Raw genomic sequence first — 18,443 nt, 5'->3', positions numbered from 1 at the left:
CCCTGCTCACAAATCCCAGGCTTTAAAGCAGAGGTTTCGGGCAGCTTATGATGTAATCAAGGCCCATGTCTGTCACGGGAAAGGTGGGGGGTGCTATAGAGGAGAGTGTGGAGGTTATTGGGCTTTCTGGCAAGTGCACCATTACGGGTAAAAGGTGGAGAAATGTGGTATTTCTCAGATAAAGGTAGAAGGAATGAGGCTGTAAGGTCATCGTAAATCTTTAAAAGTCTGCCCTAAACAAATTATATGCTGAATATGATCATTTTCAAATCCATGTTTTTTTTCCCGTGTGATTCACAGAAATATTTTGGTGTTTTAGTGTCTCTATTTTAAGGCCACCTTCCCTTTAAGCCAACTCTTTTCTGATTCTGTCTCTGGCATACAGATAACTTGGAAAGCAAGTGGGTGGAGCTATGTCTGAGATTGCCATATTAGGGATATGATCTCTCACTGATATACAAAGACAAAAGTGAGCATCGTAACACTGAAAAGCACATTTAACTTTGGCTTTACATGTATTATTAGTCATTTTTTATGGCTATCTTCAGAATTTGAAGTATAAACTATACTGAATCAAATGAATGACTTGTTATCAGACCTTTACCAAAGTTGATGGCATGCTGAAGAGGCGATACAATCATTTGATTCAGCTGTGTTGGAGCAAGGATGGATCTAAAAGCTGCAGGACAGCAGCTGTCGAGGACTGGAGTTGGACACTCCTGCTGTAGGATATCACAAAACCAACCTGCAGATGCCAAAAAGGTTTTATAGAGCTGACTTTTCACATGTATGTTTGATGTTAATATGACAAAATCCACTAATTGTTAGGCTTTTGGATCAAGAGTATAATAATACCCGAGAAACTGGATGAATGGTGAACAGCAGCCATTTTATTGGACTTCATTTTTTCCCAAATACACAATTTTGGTGAAAGTCACACCAACTGTTACACCTTCATCAAACAGAGTTGATTCTCGGCAAGCATGGTTTTTTCGTGTGGCAAATCCTTTCGTGGATCACAAATAGTGCAGCTTCTGTCCAAGTATGACCAGCTTCCTGTGGCATACAAAGTGATGGAGACCACCGAGTCCTGCGTGACATACAAAGGAGTTCATGTTGCAAATAACACGGTTGCCTCCTCGAATCCATGCACTAGGAAAAAAATGAAAAAAAAATTTGGTGGACAAAAAGACTGCGTCAGTAAGTCCTCTCCGCCATCCAACAGTTAAAAAAAAGAAAGTTATCCTGAGTCTTTGCAAAATTTTGGCATGTACTTGGATTACAGTAGAACAAAAAAAGGGGAAAAAAACCCAACAGGGCAAGACTTTCTGGGAGTGTCTGCATCTCAGATGCTGTGTTGTACAGTGAGAGAATTAGTGAGTTGAGGTGGGAACAGCAATTGTGAATATGGCGAAACACAGGAGTGACTTTCCGACTATGGCACTGAATTCGTCATCCTAATAACAGAAACAGTTGAGCATGGACAATATAGTGAAAAATCCCAAACAAAGACAAGAGACACACTCAGTGAAACAGGGGTGGCTTTCCTCCCGAGCTTTTTGGTTCATCTTTGTTTTAAGCAAAGGTTAATTGTAAAGAAATAAATACTAAATACTCAACTTCACAGAGCTAAAAAAAACAACCCAAAAAACAACCAAAAAAACAACGCTAAATGGGAAAAATACACCAACAAACGCAATCTCTTTACATAGTAAACACAATGCATTGATAACACACTTCCCCTGTAGATGCACATTTAAAAATATATTTGACATTGTACACAGCATGATGTCTCGGAAAACAGAACAGATAAACAAATCTCCTAGGTGGCCAATCAGTGCTTTCTGCTCCTTCCAAGGTCACTGCTCCAGGGTTACGACCTCCACTGCCTGGCCGTCCAGTGTGACAGTGTTATCTATGCGTGTGGCGACAGGCGCCATTGCAACCTGGACGGGCCGGTTACCCTGGGCAAGGCTGGTGACTACCGTCTGGTACATGCTGACTGGAATCTGGACCAAACCTAAAGGAAAGAAGAGGACAAGTTGGACTTAAACATGCAGCACCAGCATCACTAATACATTTTTTATTAGTTTAAACTGCGTACTTAGGTCACAGGTATGTTAATATTACAGGGAAATCATTCACAGGTGGACACAGGTACCTTTTTTGAATAAACCTATTAGACATTTGAAGATCTTATACTCCTCACTGGTTACCCAATTCTATTCTACTGTCCTCAGAAATCTTGTTTTTGTTTATGGTGGCTCATTTAGATGCTGGCTAATTTAGAGCGGGTTGTCTAGTATTCATTAGGTTGGTGACTCAATACCCAGCTCCTGCACCTGTATGCAGAAGTATCCATGGGCAAGATGTTGAACCCAAAGTACCCTCCATGCATTTCCATCTAGGTTTGCAGACATGAATTAGTGTTAAAAATGTGTTTGTGAATGCAGATTGCATTGTTAGATTGCTGTGAAGTTGGGGATTTTCACATGGGAGTCTCTAAGGGACTGACTCCGTTTTTGAGATGGCCCAAAGTGGTCCTTTTTCTGGATCCACAGTTTATTTGGTTTTGTTTTTCAACCCCACAGGTTGTCAGCTCTTCTGCTAAGAAATTCTGCTTTTACATTCTCTTGCTAGAGGAAATCCTGTTGACGGATTTTATGTTTTACACGGGCCTTTGGGAACCCATCAACTCCAGGTAGTTGTTGGTGACAGGAGGCAGACATGTTACAGAGAAGGCATTTCTGAACAATGACCCAATTGAACGTCCTCGGCTTACTTCCCCCATTCCCAGCTCCGTTTGTGCGTCTCTGCCTGCAGGGATTACTGCTGCAGTCACGTGGTGCTCTGCCCCACCCTGCAAGCTGTCACAGTGTCACAGGCAGGCAAGAAGGTCAGCATAGGGGATGGCAGTGGCTCATACCCACTCCCATTACTGCAAGCTTAGATGCTGGATGTTACAGGCAACCAGTCCACATTACAAATGAATCACTTAAAACACATAACCCAGATGAAACAAGGGTGGATATAATTGTAACTGAGAATAAATAACATTTTGAACAAAATAAGAAAACAATTCATTCAATAATAAAAATGGAACTCTGCTGCCAGGTAAGGTCGTAATTGTTGGTCCTCTTTGTGGCCTCTTGCTCACCCCTCTTGACACTTATTTGTGACAGTGTTAAGCTGTTCTAACAGTTATTATGAAGGAAACCTTATAGGGAGCGTGGCTTTGGCCTGGCACAGCAACATAGACCTGGGATGAAGTGCAATCTGTAATTGAAGTGCCACTCGAACATTGTTACTTAGAGATGAAGGGTCATGCCTTGTATAGCCGTGTTTATATATGTGTCTTTGTCAGTGTAAGGCAGGGGTCAGCAACCTTTAACACCCAAAGAGCCATTTGGACCCAGTTTCCACGCAGAAGAAAACACTGGAGCCACAAATACTTTTTGACATCTAAAATGAAGATAACACTGTATATATTGTTTTTTACCTTTATGCTTTGTGTGAACAACTAAGGTGTGTTGCTTATGAAATCCATGAAGTGCTACAGAGAAAATTACATTTTATTTATGTAATTAACACATTTTGAACACTTAAAGAAATATAACAAAAGGAAAGACACCTAGCTGAACTAAAATGATCCAAGTAGCAAACAAAAACTGTTGTGAGCCGCCACCCTCATATCGCCTTTGGGCTTTTGGAGCCTTGACCTGACTTTTAAAAAAATAATTGGAAAAAAGCACTATGCTGCTAAAAGATGAAAAATTCTGCCTAAATATGTATTTTACCAGGTTAATGTGTGTGGCGGGGCGTGGTCTGCAGCGCCGCTGCAGGGGAGGCGGATGCACGTGAGTGGCACCCACAATCACGTCTCGCCGCCTTAATGTCTGCGCTATCTATGCTGTTGTTGGTATATGTCGGGCTGTGAGCTGAAAAGCTACAGCCGGCTGTATGCGTACAGCAACCGTGTGTGAAAAGTGGTCAATAAAGAGATGCTGAAAAGCATGTTCATGGAAACATCGTCGGGTCTGCCTTGATATGTTTACAATGGGATTTATGCTCCTGAACCTCTGCGCACAGCGTCTGCAAATCGGGGCTGTACTTTCATCTTTACGCAGGACTGTAAGCTGCCATCTGTGAGGCGTGAGCGGTGTTTGTTTATAACATAGTTCATGGTGGAGAACAGCTGCTGACAATGTGGATCCGAAGATCCATAACTAGCCTACCTTGGGTTGAAAGTCTCGATATATGCACGGCGTTTCGGCGAGTACACCGGCTTCCGCTATTGCCACACTTATTTTGAGCGATGAACAAAATAATAAAATATAATTTTATTTTTATATTTCAATATCACAATAATCTTCCAATTTGGAACTACAAGTTAAAAAAAATAACTAACATAAATAAAATACACTTCAGCTAAATACTTCTAATTTATTTCCCCAAACCACGTGGAGCCGCACTATAAGGACTAAAGAGCCGCAGGTTGCCGACCCCTGGTGTAGGGTTACTACACAAGTCAATCAGCAGTGTAACCTGGCTGGTGCACTTCAAACACCAGTCTTCTCTGCTGTGTAGCACTACAGTGATTAGCGAAGGTCAATAGTTGCGAGAAGGGCTGGATTTGGCAGCTCCGTTAGATGTTTGAGTGAGCTATTACAGCCAAATGGCTCTTCGTGGTTTAGGAAGCAACATGCCAAATAAATAAATAAACAAAGCCTGCAGATGTTAGATTTGAATAAGGTGAATCCCCATTATAGGATATGAATGCAGACGTAGCACCTATTTTTGCATTTGCTCAATGTTTTAACAGGAAACTTTCATGATGATGTTATTTGGTTTTCTAAAATAGTTTGGCAACATGAGGTAATGGATACAATTGTTTTGTAGTCAACAGCCTGGCAATTGTTATAGCCTTTTAACCATTAAACACACCATGTCTCCCAGCTTTGCCTGCTACAGAACCAAACTGATTCCATTGGTTTCTAAAACTCCCACTAACACAAGTCTGATTCGTACTGTGATTTAAACAGAAATTCCATGGGCACACACACACACATATATGTATATATATCTATATCTATATAAATATAGCAACAGAGCTTGGGGGTGTCTGCTGACAGCTGGTCAAGTGATTAGACTATGGACTGATAATGGAGTGGATCAAAGCTCTTAAGGAGGGCACAAGAGGGACCTCTTCATGCCCCTGGACTAGTGTACATTGTGTGTTGGTGCATGTTTGTGTGTGTGTAATATGTGTATTGTACTGATCAGATGACATAATAAGTAAAAGATTGACAGCTTGCAGGCTACAAAAGGTTTCCCAATTCAATATCCCGATTCGTTTAAATTAACCAGTGAATCAAATTGTTCAACAACAATAAATACTCAGGATGCAGCTTTGGCAAAATGTTATTGCTTATGAAACATTAGCCCCATGTTTAGCCTTGAGGCTACTGACGGAACATATCCACGAAATTGTTGTCAGTGCTATTGAGCAAAGAGGGAAGGCTGTCACTGCAAACTAGCCTAGTCCCAGCAGACACACGGCAATAGCAGCGTTTGCACTATGCATTTACGGAGGGTGAACCTCTAATAACGTGTCATTAAAAGAAGGGACAAGATGCACACATAAATACACACCATCTGTCACATCAGCACAGAGCAGATTACAATGTGGGGGCTCAGAGGCCTCGCAGTTGTTCTACGGGTGGGAAGCTTACACTTAGTGAGGCTAATTAGAAAGGCCATTGGCTGGGGAGCGCACACAAACACCAATGGGTAAAATGTAATTGCACACATTTACTGATTAATTTTTTTTATTCTATTGTAAAGTACACATAGAAAACACATTTTAGAAAAATATTCCTCATTCCTTACCGTTTGTCCATGAAAGTCTACCAAGAGAATTTTTTTAACGTCAAAACTTGCCATTTCATTAGGCACACCTGTTCCAATTCAATTTAGATTCGATTCAATTTTATCTTATTAATTTTAATATAGTGCCAAATCACAACAACAGTCACCTCAAGGTGCTGTTCCACTGGTCAAAAATACTAATATCTAATCAGCCAATTATATGGTAAATGGACTGATTCTTATATAGCGCTTTTCTACTCTCCCAGAGTACTTAAAGCGCTGTATACAACATGCCTCATTCACCCATTCACACCCACTCATACAAGCACTTCTAAACTAAAGTGCAAATTAATCAACATTCACACTCATTCACACTCCGATGAACGCATCAGAGGGCAGCTTGGGGTTAGTATCTTGCCCAAGGATATTTGGCATGCAGACTGGGGAAGCCAAGGATCGAACCTTCCGATCAGTACCTGATCCGCTCTACCACCTGAGCCACAGCCACCCGTGGCAAGCAACTCAATGTAATCAGGCATGTAAACATGGTCAAGATTACTTGCTAAAGTTGAAATTTAGCATAAGAATGAAAAAGAAAGTGACTTTGAGTGTCGTAAGGCTGTGGGTGTCATATATGCTGCTGATCTACTGGGATTTTCCCACACAACCATCTCTATAACGAGCAAGCAGCAGTTCTGAGTAAAATACTTTTTTGATGCCAGAGGTCAGAAGAGAAAGCCAGATTACTTCAAGGTGACAGGAAAGCAGCAGTAAGTCAAATAACCACTCGCTGCAACCAAGGTATGCAGAAGAGCATCTTTGATTGCACAACATGTGGGCTACAGCAGCAGACGATCACATTGGGTGCCACTTATGCCGGCTAACAACAGAATATCAGACTATCTTCTGATAAATGAAAGAATCTCTGTATGTGTGCGTCTGTTTTGCACTTTTCGTGACAACCATTAATCAGACCTACTTTAAACTTGATGGTTGGACTGCAGGGCACCTGAGGAAATATATTGGCAAGGCTGGAGTCATTCCAGAGAGCGGTAATCTAATCTTTGGGGTCCTCGTAAATAATATAGATAAATTGATTTATGTGGTCGCCAATATAGATAACATAGTTTATATATAAACTACCACTGTTTGATTGTTTGATAATGTTACTAATGTACCTGTGATTGCAGGCAATGCAGTAGTGAGGTAATAACTATGACTTTTCAGACCTTCATTGTCTGTACAGTTTAATGCTGCATACCAAAAAAACACTTGACTTTTTTTATAATTATGTAATTGCTGTAATTTGAGGTGTATTTTATTTTATGTTGCTTCAGTGTTTGCTGTATTTCTGATAATTGGGTACCTGTGGCATCTTGAACCCCTGCCAGCGCCCCAACAGCAGCTGCCGTCTCTGCCAGGACAATTTGACCTCCGCCTTGTAGTGTGGCTTCTGCCAGCGTCGCTACAGCGTGAGCTGCTGCCTCACTGTAACACACAAATCACAAGTGCACTATATGTAAAAAAACCCCCATATTTCTGTACATGCAATTTCAAATTAAAACACACACAAACAAGAAATTAGGCTTGAAGATGCAATCTCCTGGTACAAAGCCCAAAAGCTCTCTCACGCAGAGTCTGCTCAGAGAGCCAAGGGTTATTAGAGAGATGTGGGGTGAAGACGCAGGAATACATGAGCTATAAGAGGCTTTTCTAGTCTGGACTTACAGAGAATCGGTCACATCACTCCAAAGGACAGGTGCTATGGGTCTAATAAAGCAATTTTATATACTGGATCTATGCAGCAGAATTACTACTAGCTTATTAGCACACCAGTTTCGCAGCTTTATGATAATCAGGCTTGAGGCAGAAATGTAGAGAGACAGAAAGAAAGGAAGAGGAAATGCGAGAGCTGAGACAACAGATTCTTGATGATGCAATCAAGTGTACCAGAAACGACACCGTTTTTTTGTGCGTTGTTTCATTGTTTAATATGTGAATTTAGATTGGATGTTTAAGCTTGCTGGGGTTTTTGACTATGGCTAATAAATCTTGCATCTCAGGTAATATTTAATCGCACAGAAGGAAAACAGTGAGGATAAGAGGCTCTGCACCTCATCTGTAGCTGGAAAACAGACACAGAATGTTCCAGAGACGGCAGAGTGGAGAGCCCAGAGTAGCTCAGCTCAGGTAAACAGCAGGAAGGGAGGGGAAATGAGAAGGAGGGGGTCTCAGGTGGGTGCAGGTAACAAGCCCCAGTGGGACATACCCATACACATCTGAAATGATTGCCAGGACAGGACTGCAGTGAAAAAAAATTCTAACATGGCAGTATCTAGGTGACTGATTTCAGAAACAAACTGCTGAAAAAAATGTAATTCAGGAAGTGGGTAGCCAAGGGTTAGCTTCTTTTAACTGCGACCGAAGCCTACAACAAACTATTAACCTGCTTCTGTTGTTATCCTACAGGAACTTTAATTTGTGACTATAATAGGACTGAAAACATTTTTTTCTTTTTCTAACACAGCAGCCTAAATGAAGTAGAGATGTAATGCTGTGTATTTATACTCACAACATCTCAAATGCAGCTATTTTAATCTGCTCTTACCTGCATATCAGCAGGTAAGAGCTGTTAGAACGTGAAATATGTGCCTAACAACTAGTTTAATGGTTCTACACCGTGCATGCTGCTGGTATAAAAGGGTACAAGCTAATTATTTAGATGCTGAAACAGGACAAAAAGTATCTCCAGGGAATCCAGTAACCTGCTCTGACACATTTGTCCCATTTTCATCCAGCTGCTTATAGCTGCCTGTGCATTTATGACATTTTTTATACTTGTTAGTGTTTTTTTTCTCTCAGTGAAATTAAAACTTGACATGATAATAACATTTTTTTTGTTTAAAAGGTTCTGGTATTTTCTGGTGACAGCACCAAAACTTTCTTCTCTGTTAACACATTTGTAGGCTTAGGCTTAACAACATAGGGATGTTAGCTACTATTACAACAGACTATTTTGTAATTTTTTTTTTAACCTTTTTAAAAGTTGTCTTGAGCAAAGTTTCTCCAGATCTAAGTTTGCATTTTTTAGTCCTGTCCTTGTACCTGGACCGTTTACACTGCGTGCACCCCTTTATAATAGGTTAGAGACCTATTATAATATCTCAGGAAATCACATAACATAATATTCAGCTCTCTCAGAATCACCTGTTCAGTGCCATTGTAACAGTGGCTCCGGGCTGAATCTCTTGGCTAGCAGCGACAGCAGCTTCAGCTAGGGATGCCACTGCCTGCGTGGCCTCTGAAGCTTGAGTCGTTTGGATTGTCATCTCCCCGCCCTGCAGGGTGGCCCAGCTTGGTTCCACCTGGAGGAAAAACAAAGTATATACTTAAGTTTACATACACTTATCAGAAGCATGAGTGTCATGGTAATTTTAGGCTTCTTCTTCGAGCTGTTCTTTTACTAGGATTAAACGATTATATAGCAAACATAATTTACATTTTCTCTGTTCCACACAGGGTCAAAATTATACACACAGGCCAAAATATGAACATACGCTCACAACACACTAACAGGATTTGTTGAAGGTTCAACAATGTGTTTTAACTTGACGAGGCCAATTAATTCTTGCTAGTGTTCATTATTTAACTACAGCTGGTAGAAATGACCAATACTCCAAGTAACTCAGTGAAAATCTTAAAAAGGAAAATTGTAGATTTCCACAAATTGGGAAGATCTCTTGGAGCCATTTCTAAATAACTAAAGATTTCATCAGTTCAAATAGTTTTATGCGAGAACAAGTTTTTCTGATTTTCACCCCTTTGCCAACTTGGAAGAACACCCAAACTGTCCCCCCTGATGAGAGGCAATTGTTTGGGATATTCAGAAAGAACCCAGGAACCACCAACGCTCAAGCCTGCCATGAGCTGGAAACTGCTGGAACACCAGCGTCACTGTCAAGCATGATGGTGGTAGCATCATGCGCTAGTGCTATTTGGTAATCAGTGGTACTTGTACATTACACAATGTGGATCGAATAAATAAGACTACCTCCAAGTTCTTTAAATCAGAACAGTTCAAACTTCGACACAGGTTTTCTAACAGGGAAATGATACATCAAAACTAATTTTAGAGTGCAGAAAACAGGCTGACGACATAAAGCTTTTGTAATGGCCCAACCTCAACCCTACTGAAAGCTTTTGGACCACTAACCAATTTAAATGAACAAGAAGAGTGTTAAATATCCAGCCACGTCTAATGCCAGAAGCTTGCAATGGTAAGCAAAATGGTCTGGTCAAGGTGCAATATGCTAAGCTACCAAATATTAGTTGGATATATGTAATATATATGAGCCTGCATGTATACATTTGGCCCTGTGTGGATTTACACTTCTGACCATAAGTGTAGATGAACATTAGCAACGAGGTAATGAGACTGAGCAAATATTGCCGGTATTAGATTGATGGACTTGTGGCTTTAGTTTTGATTTTGTGGTATTAAATAGAGTGCATTTTTAAGAGGCTATGTGTGCAGTAAATAACTTAATGTGTTTCAGTATGGTTTTTGATAAAAGAACGATTTCTAGGCACGTTTGAACGCATGTGGGTGTTACCTCTCCCTCAGTTACCGTTGAGTAGTTAACTTGTGCAACTGTCACACCAGGCAGCTCCGACGCATCCGCAAGAGTGGCAACTGTGTGTCCTGTACCGACCTGAAAACAATACATTTCCACCAAGTGCATTAGGCTCTGTAAAAAACAACAAGAAGGGCAAAAACTCCCACTCAGGAGTATAAAAGCCATGCAGTGAATAAAACGCACCTGGATAAGCGAGACTGTTCCATCTGGATTGTTGATGGTCTGTACCACGGTTTGTGAGGGCACAAGGTGAGCGATACTTTGTGCAGTGGTCAGGTGGTGCTGGGTGGTGGTTGCCGTGGTTACCTGCTGGTCTTCAAAAGCATATAATAGATCCTCACGGCCATGCTGCTTATAGCAGTTCTTCACTATGGTTCGCAACGCCTGCGTCCAAGAGACCTGAGGAAGTACAGACACAATTTAATGTCAGCAAAAATTCTTAAGACTGATGACTCTAAGGCATGGTACATCTCTTAATATAATCAGATGATAAATATGAATTATGTACAATGGGATTAAATTAAACCGTAATAATGAATAGACATGCACCTGTTTCCTTTGCTCTAAAGCTATCTCAGAAGATACACAGAAAACACAAAATAAATGACAGAAAAGGTGTTAACAGCTGTGCTGGTTCTACTAAAAGTGCATAGACTTGGCTTACCAGCACCTCTAAAGCCTGTTCTTCTCATGCTATATTAAGAGGAAAAAATAATGAGCTTCAAAGGTGTGCATTAGCTGTAGCTTCATATTTAAAGTGTTGATTCATGAGTTGTAGCAATTTTCCTTGAGGTCTGCAAAACAATTTACTACTATATTCTGCTGTATGTATGCTAATAAAACAAGCTTACTGTATCTTTTACTCCTTCATATGGTATCTTTGCGTCTTTCTCTGGTATGTTACATCATATGACACCAATCTATCTTAAAGCGACTTGTGTCACTAAGGAAGCAATGATCCAAATCCATCCAAAGTTGTCTAGGATGGCTTAGTAGTTAGAACTACTGTTCTAAGTTAACCAAATATGGGCATTTCCCAAAATGCCATCAACTATGTCTTTAAGGACTGTTATCACTGTCACTGAATTACACGTGGCAGGTGACTCTTGCAAAGGCAAGAGCTCTGGATCTTTAGACACCACCAAACAGAACTAGCTAATGTAACAGAACAGGATTAAAACACTGTGTAAAAAGAATCTTTCTCATGGGTGGACAATACAACATCTGTTTAGTTTGTTGTCACTTTCGGATCTATAAAAATCTTTTGTTGTTGAGTGATATGTACTCACAAGCTACATTCATTTTGTGCACTTACAACCTTGTACTCTTTCCCAGCAAAATATCACGTTATACTAGTGTTTGTCTTACTCTCTGTTTCTGCTCCTCTGTGCGCACATCACTGCGAACGTTGGCCCAGGGGATGTCGTCGGGCCACCACACTGGCTTGCAGCTCTCTTTACCCCAGCCAGGCTTCCCTCTGCCTGTTGAGTACTTCAACATCTCTGGGATAAATGCTCGCAGCTGTGCCTAAAGGAAAATAAAAGAGGAAAAAAAATGCATGGAAAAAACAGATTATATAGACAGAAATATAATGTGCAAAGCTGCAGGGCATACACGCCCTTGAGCAGGCTGCGAGAGGCGTGCATTAGGTACCTGCAGCATGTGCTGAGGTGGTCAAGGCCTGAAAATAGAAACAGACCTTCTAAAAGGAGAACAATGGGGTCAGGTTTACTAACAGACCAATCTATGGCTATGGCTCCAGCTTGACGTATCAGACAGACACTGCGAGCACATCAGAGGTGATCCAACAGACAGCCTGTTCCAACAAAGGCTCCAGGACACTGAGCAGAGGTATTAACAAGGACGAGACAGTCAGTATTGTTAAAAATTAAAATTGACTGTCAAACAAGGGCACTGCATTAACTCTGTGCTAATAGGTGCACTGTACAGACTTATTTCTTTATTGTCAACAGACTCTATCAAGACGGTATCAAGATGGGGTGGCTGTAGCTCAGGAGGTAGAGCAGGTCACCTACTGATCGGAAGGTTAGTGGTTCAATCCCTGGCTCCTCCAGTTTGTATGCCAAGGATCCTTGGGCAAGATACTAACCCCAAGTTGCTCTCCGATGCATCCATCAGAGTGTGAATGTTTGTTAGGAAGCACTAAAAGCTTAGAAGAAACGTGAATGTGGCATGTTGTATAGATGTAAGAATCAGTCCATTTATCAAGTGCTTGTCCACCGTTTTGGAATATCTTACAATGAAGTAAAAAGTGCTGATTTTGCAGGTGACCAGCTGGTGAAAATGTTGTTGCGCTAAAAGCTAAAAATCCGAGCTTTATGGTGCATCTAGTTTCTAAACTTGAATAACAGCTGCCTGACAAGGTGAAAAAGCGAGCGGATGACGTTCTTAATCTCATCTGATTTGCTTGTTATCGATCGTCTGTATGCATACTTCATGTGCAGTAGTGAGTGGCACGCATACGCACTGCCCATCATGTCGACAGAGCCCGAGCAGGCGCGCGCTTACACTCACTGACATGCCGAGGTGGGGGTTTAGTGCCAGTGTCCTCGGCGTCCCGGTAATATGCAAGCATCACCGGGGGATTATATTGCACAATGAGGCACTGCAGCGTCCGCCTGCCTTGACATCACAAGCTAAATTTGGTTCCGGGAGAAATAAATCCCTCCCTCCTCCCCGTTAGGCCCCCCTTTTCTAACTCACAGTCACACAGCTCCTCAGTGCATCACGCAAACAGATATGAGAAAATGGATCTTGATAGAAAATGGAGTGTCGGTGCTTCGCGCCAGCTTTCGAACAACAAACCCTCCACGTAATGGAGCTCCACCAGAGCCAACACTAGCTCAGCAACCTGCATTAACCTGCGAAAAAGCCTTGTAGGAAAATTATTCTCCCATTTACACCTGCGATGATGGCGACGTATGTGGATGTATCTGTGCAAGGCCAGATGGCCAAATTACAGTGGCTAGCGAGTTAAGTGGCATGTTGCCCTCGCACCCACCACCCCACCCCAATCCTAATCCTCCAAGCAGTGGTCCAATCAGACTTCAGGAAGGCTGTTATGTTGCTGGGTTCCTGAACCTAACAAGGCAAGGGGGTAATTATGAGCTCAAGCTAGTCGTGGGATCACCTGCTACAGATGCTCCATATATCTGACAGACTAGGGCCTCTGCTTAACCTCATTTGGGATTTCTTCAGCTGTATAAAATTCTACTGCAGATATCCTTTTAGAAGACATGTTTCTGATACGAACTGGGTGTCTCTACTAAATTAGCTTCCTCTCATCTCATTCCTTGGCCAAGGTTTACTAGCTTTTCCCAGAAGGACTAAACAACTTCCTGTTTCCAACGCGCAGCACACACATATCTGTAAAAACACCCACCCCACACCTTTCCACCCGGCTTGTCGAAATTGAGTGAGGCAACAGGTTACTCGCGATAATCTCATCCTACTACTTCCAGAAAAACAAGCTCCAACTAACACCTGGCCTCCAAGGATTCATCCGGCACTGGGATTGGCTAACGTGCGCCGAGGGTTGTGGATCGTCTCTGAGGGCCACTGTCATGCTGCCTACTGTGACGATGATCTAGAGAATGCGTCAGCAGCACTGGGACGGCGGAGTAAACAAGCCATGCTCCCCTGGGCTGAAAAGAAAATTCAGGCCTGCCAGTGGTACTAACGCTACGATGAACGGCCTACAATGGCTGCTCTGCTTATCAAAGAGAAGGATTAGCTTTTTCTCAGATTAGAGTTTATTTTAATGGTGATGCTGCTCTTCAGGATGAGAATAAATGCATGACTGCTGAATAGATTAATCAAAAACATCAAAAATGAGCTAGTGGACAACACACCTACAAATAAGCATTTGACCTTGCTACATGTAGTTAGCTAAGCTCTTCCTCTCACTAGTTAGAAGACATAGTTTAAACTTCCTGGTTTGTTAGCGGCTGGTGCCCTCTGCTGGGAGTAGTGTGTGTGTGTATTAGTGAATTTGTACAAAGGAAAAAGCGAGTAAACTTTAGCACTTCTAGAGAATAGAGAGAAGGCCTTATTTAGATTTCTGCGGGGAAACTTTGTAGAGCCTACAGCATACATCTAAGTGGCTGAGGTTGTTGCTGGCAATTCCTATATTGATTTTATTGTCCTTTAAATTGACATGATGATTGTTATTCTCTCACTGATAAATTCGAGTTTGCAGTTAAGACGTAGCTACGGCGTAGATTCCCCACTAAAGAATAAATCCGCAGTAAGCCTTACCTGGGTCATCTTATCCACAGAGACGGGGATGCCATCAATTGTGAGCGGGGGCAGCTCTGAGGCGAGTTCTCCACCTGCAGGGGCATGTTCAGCCAGGGCGTTCTCCAGGTCCTCCAACAACATGCTCTTATACTTTCTTACCTAGTATCCATGAAAGATACATCACAGTGTGTCAGCCTGAGCTTTTAAGAGTGATAGCAGGTTTAAATAAATCACTGAAGAAAACATTTGCTAGTAGATACCTGGTCAAAGATAAGTAACTACATGCCTTTTTTTTGGTTATGTTATTAAGACAAAATCAATATGGCCTTTAATAAATTATTATTAGCTATAAAATTATGAGTATTTTTAATACACAAATAGTTTTTAGGAAGAAAGATGTAAAGCAGATTCAGTTTATCTAACATGCAGTGTATACTTATGACAAGGGAAACACTGCATATGACTGAGAGGGCTTCACTGAAATAAATGAAGGAGAACACTGAGGTTTGGTGTGATGGTAAGTTTCACTGTGTTACAAACTAATGCTTTCTACCTGCTCTATTTATAAGACTTACCACATTCTCCAGAGGAGCAGCACCAAACACCTTGAACACAGGGTTGGGTTTGGAGGGGGAGATGCACAACACTATGGCTTGTTGGCCCACTCTAGTGGTGTACTCATCCAACGTGGCTCGCAGTTTCCTGTTAACAAACACCATCCTTTACTTCTGTGTTCAGATTAAAAGCTACAAAGCACAACAACAATTCTACCCTAGGAGCTGAGCGAGGGATATTTTGGTCACCGTAGCTGCTGTCAGAAAAGCTATTAGATCCACCTGAGCAGACGAGTCTGCTGTCTCTTACGGATGGAAGGGTTGGATTCAAAGATATGAGGCCTTTTTCTTTTCTTCCCAGTTGCTACAGCAGCAGCAGCTGCCATACCCACTGGCCCTGAAAGAAAGAGGAGGAGGAGAGATTTTACCAAAGGTAAAAAGAGACAAAGTATTTTCCTTCTCTGATTTGAGCTTTTAAAGCCCATGTGGTTGTTACTGTTTATTGTTCTCTTTTTTTAAATATAAAATATGTTTTTAAAAAGACATGAAATAGCATTTCACCGATTTAATTTCAAATCATGTCAACTTTCAGGGATAAAGATGGAAAAAAAAACAAACATGGCAGAGGCTTGACAAAGGCAACGCTGCCTACACAACTAATCCACTGGCGCCACCTGTTGCTCAATTGAAAGCATTTTGCTTAAATTATGGCATTATGGGATTTACCAGGCTTGTATAATTAATCATAGCTGCTAAGAAGAATAAAAAAATAAACAAAAAATGGTCTGTTGTAAGGAGTTGACCGTCTAATTTGCCACAAACTTTGCAACCTTAATAACAATTATCAACATAAGTCTACAGGTCGTGAAGCACTTCTGCTTGTAACTTTGATCAGACCCAACTAACACACTCTGGAAACAGCACAGAGTTTAGACTCACCTGCAGCAGCCAGGTGAGCTGTGACCTCATCAGTGCCAGCCGAGTTGAGGATGTCTGTGTCATCATATGGATCGTCATCTGGCGAGGAGGTCGAGTCTTCCTCAGCGCTCATCATGGATGTGTCAGTCAAGGTGGTCACATGTACCTATACACGAATCAATGAATGAATGAACCTGGGACTTGCACTTTAGTGGGGTGTTGAGATTTCTGATCTGGGTCGGTAATTTAACAAGATGAGTGATTAATATCAGTAAATTTGTTTCTAATTTACACCATTTATTATGTTTGTAAATGCACCTGCTGACTGACAGCGCTAGCCTCAATGGTGGTCATGTGCTCTGTCTGGTGAACGGAGTGCTCATCCATTATCAGCCAGCTGGTCTACACAGCTAGGTCCACAGTACAGTTACTGAGGAAAGAAAGAGGGAAGTGATCAAAGCACATCAAATTTAACGAATACTGATATGTTATCTTAACAAGACAATATGCTGGTATTTATTTATACACTTAAATGAATTCATATGCAACAAGAATTTGGAAGTGTTACGATATTTCAGACAAAACTGTGACCATGCACAGCTGCCACTGTCATTTATTTTTACAGGGAGAGCTGTCTGATGAAGATAGATGCTATGGTGTCTTTGTGTTTGTGCTTAGTGCACCACTGCCGCTCTGCCTCCAGAGGACGTCATACTGCATTAATAGGGAATTTCATTTGGAAGAGTATTGTCTGAAAAGAACGTTTCATTTTTTTCACTCATGTCTGACTGTACCACTTTCACTCTGCCCATAGAGGGCACTTATGTTAGGTGTTACAGGTGATGAATTTGGAAGATGTGCATTCCACCCAGTAATAGATAGCTTAGCACAACTTAGATACAAATCACAATTTAATGTCCAACTAAAGGGTCTTTAAAATTGTTTTGACAGTATGGGAAACTCCATATTAATTTGGAAAACTGGATATGTGAATATGTGGAGTTACACTGTAGTGTGGCTGAGGAAAAATAAACATATATTGCACACTAACACACACACAAATGCTTATGTTCACTCCAAATCAATCAACTTACAGGGTTAAAAGGTTTATGAATAAATGAAAGGAGACCGTTTCATGTAGATAATCTGCTTCGTTGATACAGTGCAAAGATGATTTATAGAATAGTTTTATAATCATGTATCTGCACGCACTGTTTTAACTTTTACAGTGGCCTACAAGAACGTCAATACTGGCCCCCCACCAAAATAAAAAAATACATAAATAAATGCAACTGAAATTCAGGTCATTCATTTCAGTCTAATATATTTATTGCCAGCTGCAGTACATGAAGTCTAGACACTGAGGAGACCAGTGATGCACGAAACGCACAACTCCACAAGAATGTGTATGTGTAACCAATTTAGTGACCTGCAACCAGCTTAATTTTGCATAGGACCGGATAAAGAATTGATCGTGCCAGACAGTAATGTACAGTTAGCCGGATCTGCCGGTCTACTGTCAACGACTGCTTCACTGAGCTAAGCTAGCAATGCCCTACATTCAGCTAATTAGCTGCCTAGCTAACCATTTGGCGGTATAAAGCCGGTCGTCTAAAATAACACGAATTCTGCCAACAATTTTCCACGTTCAGACACTAAACAGAACGATTACAGGGCGCAATGAAAGCCATCGTAATGTAGCAGCTAGCACGAAACCCGCGCAAAAAAATCACACAAAAACATAACGCCATAACAGGCCCGGGCCTGTGGGCTCATCCTCAGCTATTCTTCTCTCTCCGAGGTTGAAGTCGATACGCGCCTAGATCACGATTCCCCCCAAAAACAGATTTAAAATACAATCCGACTCCAGTCAACATCTAAACAATCTGCATCGTTCACCCCAACGCTGCCGGGTTCGATGATGCGGCTGCGCCGGGGCTGAAATAGATGGAGATTGCGCGGTAGGGCACTAACCTCAGAGCGGCTGCGCTACTTCGGGCCTGCGCCGTACAGCGGGGATGGAGCCGAGCTTTAATGGAGGACAGAGGGGAGCCAGCACCAAACACAACTAACAGACCGCACACAACAGTGAGCTGCACTAGTGATGCTTTCAAGTGCCTGCCGCGCAACCGTAAGAGTAATACACAAGAACTGAAACTACAATAACAAACGTGCACATAAATACTTTGTAGACATTGTTTCATTG

General features: G+C 41.6%; 1 protein-coding gene across 4 annotated transcripts; it reads right to left on the bottom strand.

Annotated features, from left to right (window-relative positions):
* Positions 1-868: 868 nt before the first annotated feature.
* On the bottom strand, positions 869-18,341 carry nrf1 (nuclear respiratory factor 1). 4 transcript variants are annotated; one of them, XM_012918435.3, is made up of 12 exons: positions 18,212-18,341; positions 16,556-16,667; positions 16,259-16,403; positions 15,602-15,716; positions 15,341-15,467; positions 14,784-14,924; positions 11,874-12,032; positions 10,689-10,904; positions 10,482-10,580; positions 9,076-9,233; positions 7,235-7,356; positions 869-2,020 (listed from the first exon to the last, which is right to left on the bottom strand). In XM_012918435.3, exons 2-12 carry the CDS (start codon positions 16,622-16,624, stop codon positions 1,860-1,862), a joined length of 1,512 nt encoding a protein of 503 aa, XP_012773889.1. In that variant the 5' UTR covers positions 16,625-16,667; positions 18,212-18,341; the 3' UTR covers positions 869-1,859. The 4 variants fall into 4 exon arrangements, with proteins under 4 accessions (XP_012773889.1, XP_012773891.1, XP_076731837.1 ...); XM_012918437.3 differs by having other exon boundaries at positions 10,497-10,580; XM_076875722.1 differs by having other exon boundaries at positions 16,568-16,667.
* Positions 18,342-18,443: the final 102 nt, after the last annotated feature.

This window comes from Maylandia zebra, linkage group LG17 (genome assembly GCF_041146795.1).
Source record: "Maylandia zebra isolate NMK-2024a linkage group LG17, Mzebra_GT3a, whole genome shotgun sequence".
In the NCBI taxonomy this organism is placed as follows: domain Eukaryota; kingdom Metazoa; phylum Chordata; class Actinopteri; order Cichliformes; family Cichlidae; genus Maylandia; species Maylandia zebra.
Note: the sequence above shows the minus strand (reverse complement) of the source record. Positions and strands in the feature narration are given on the sequence as shown.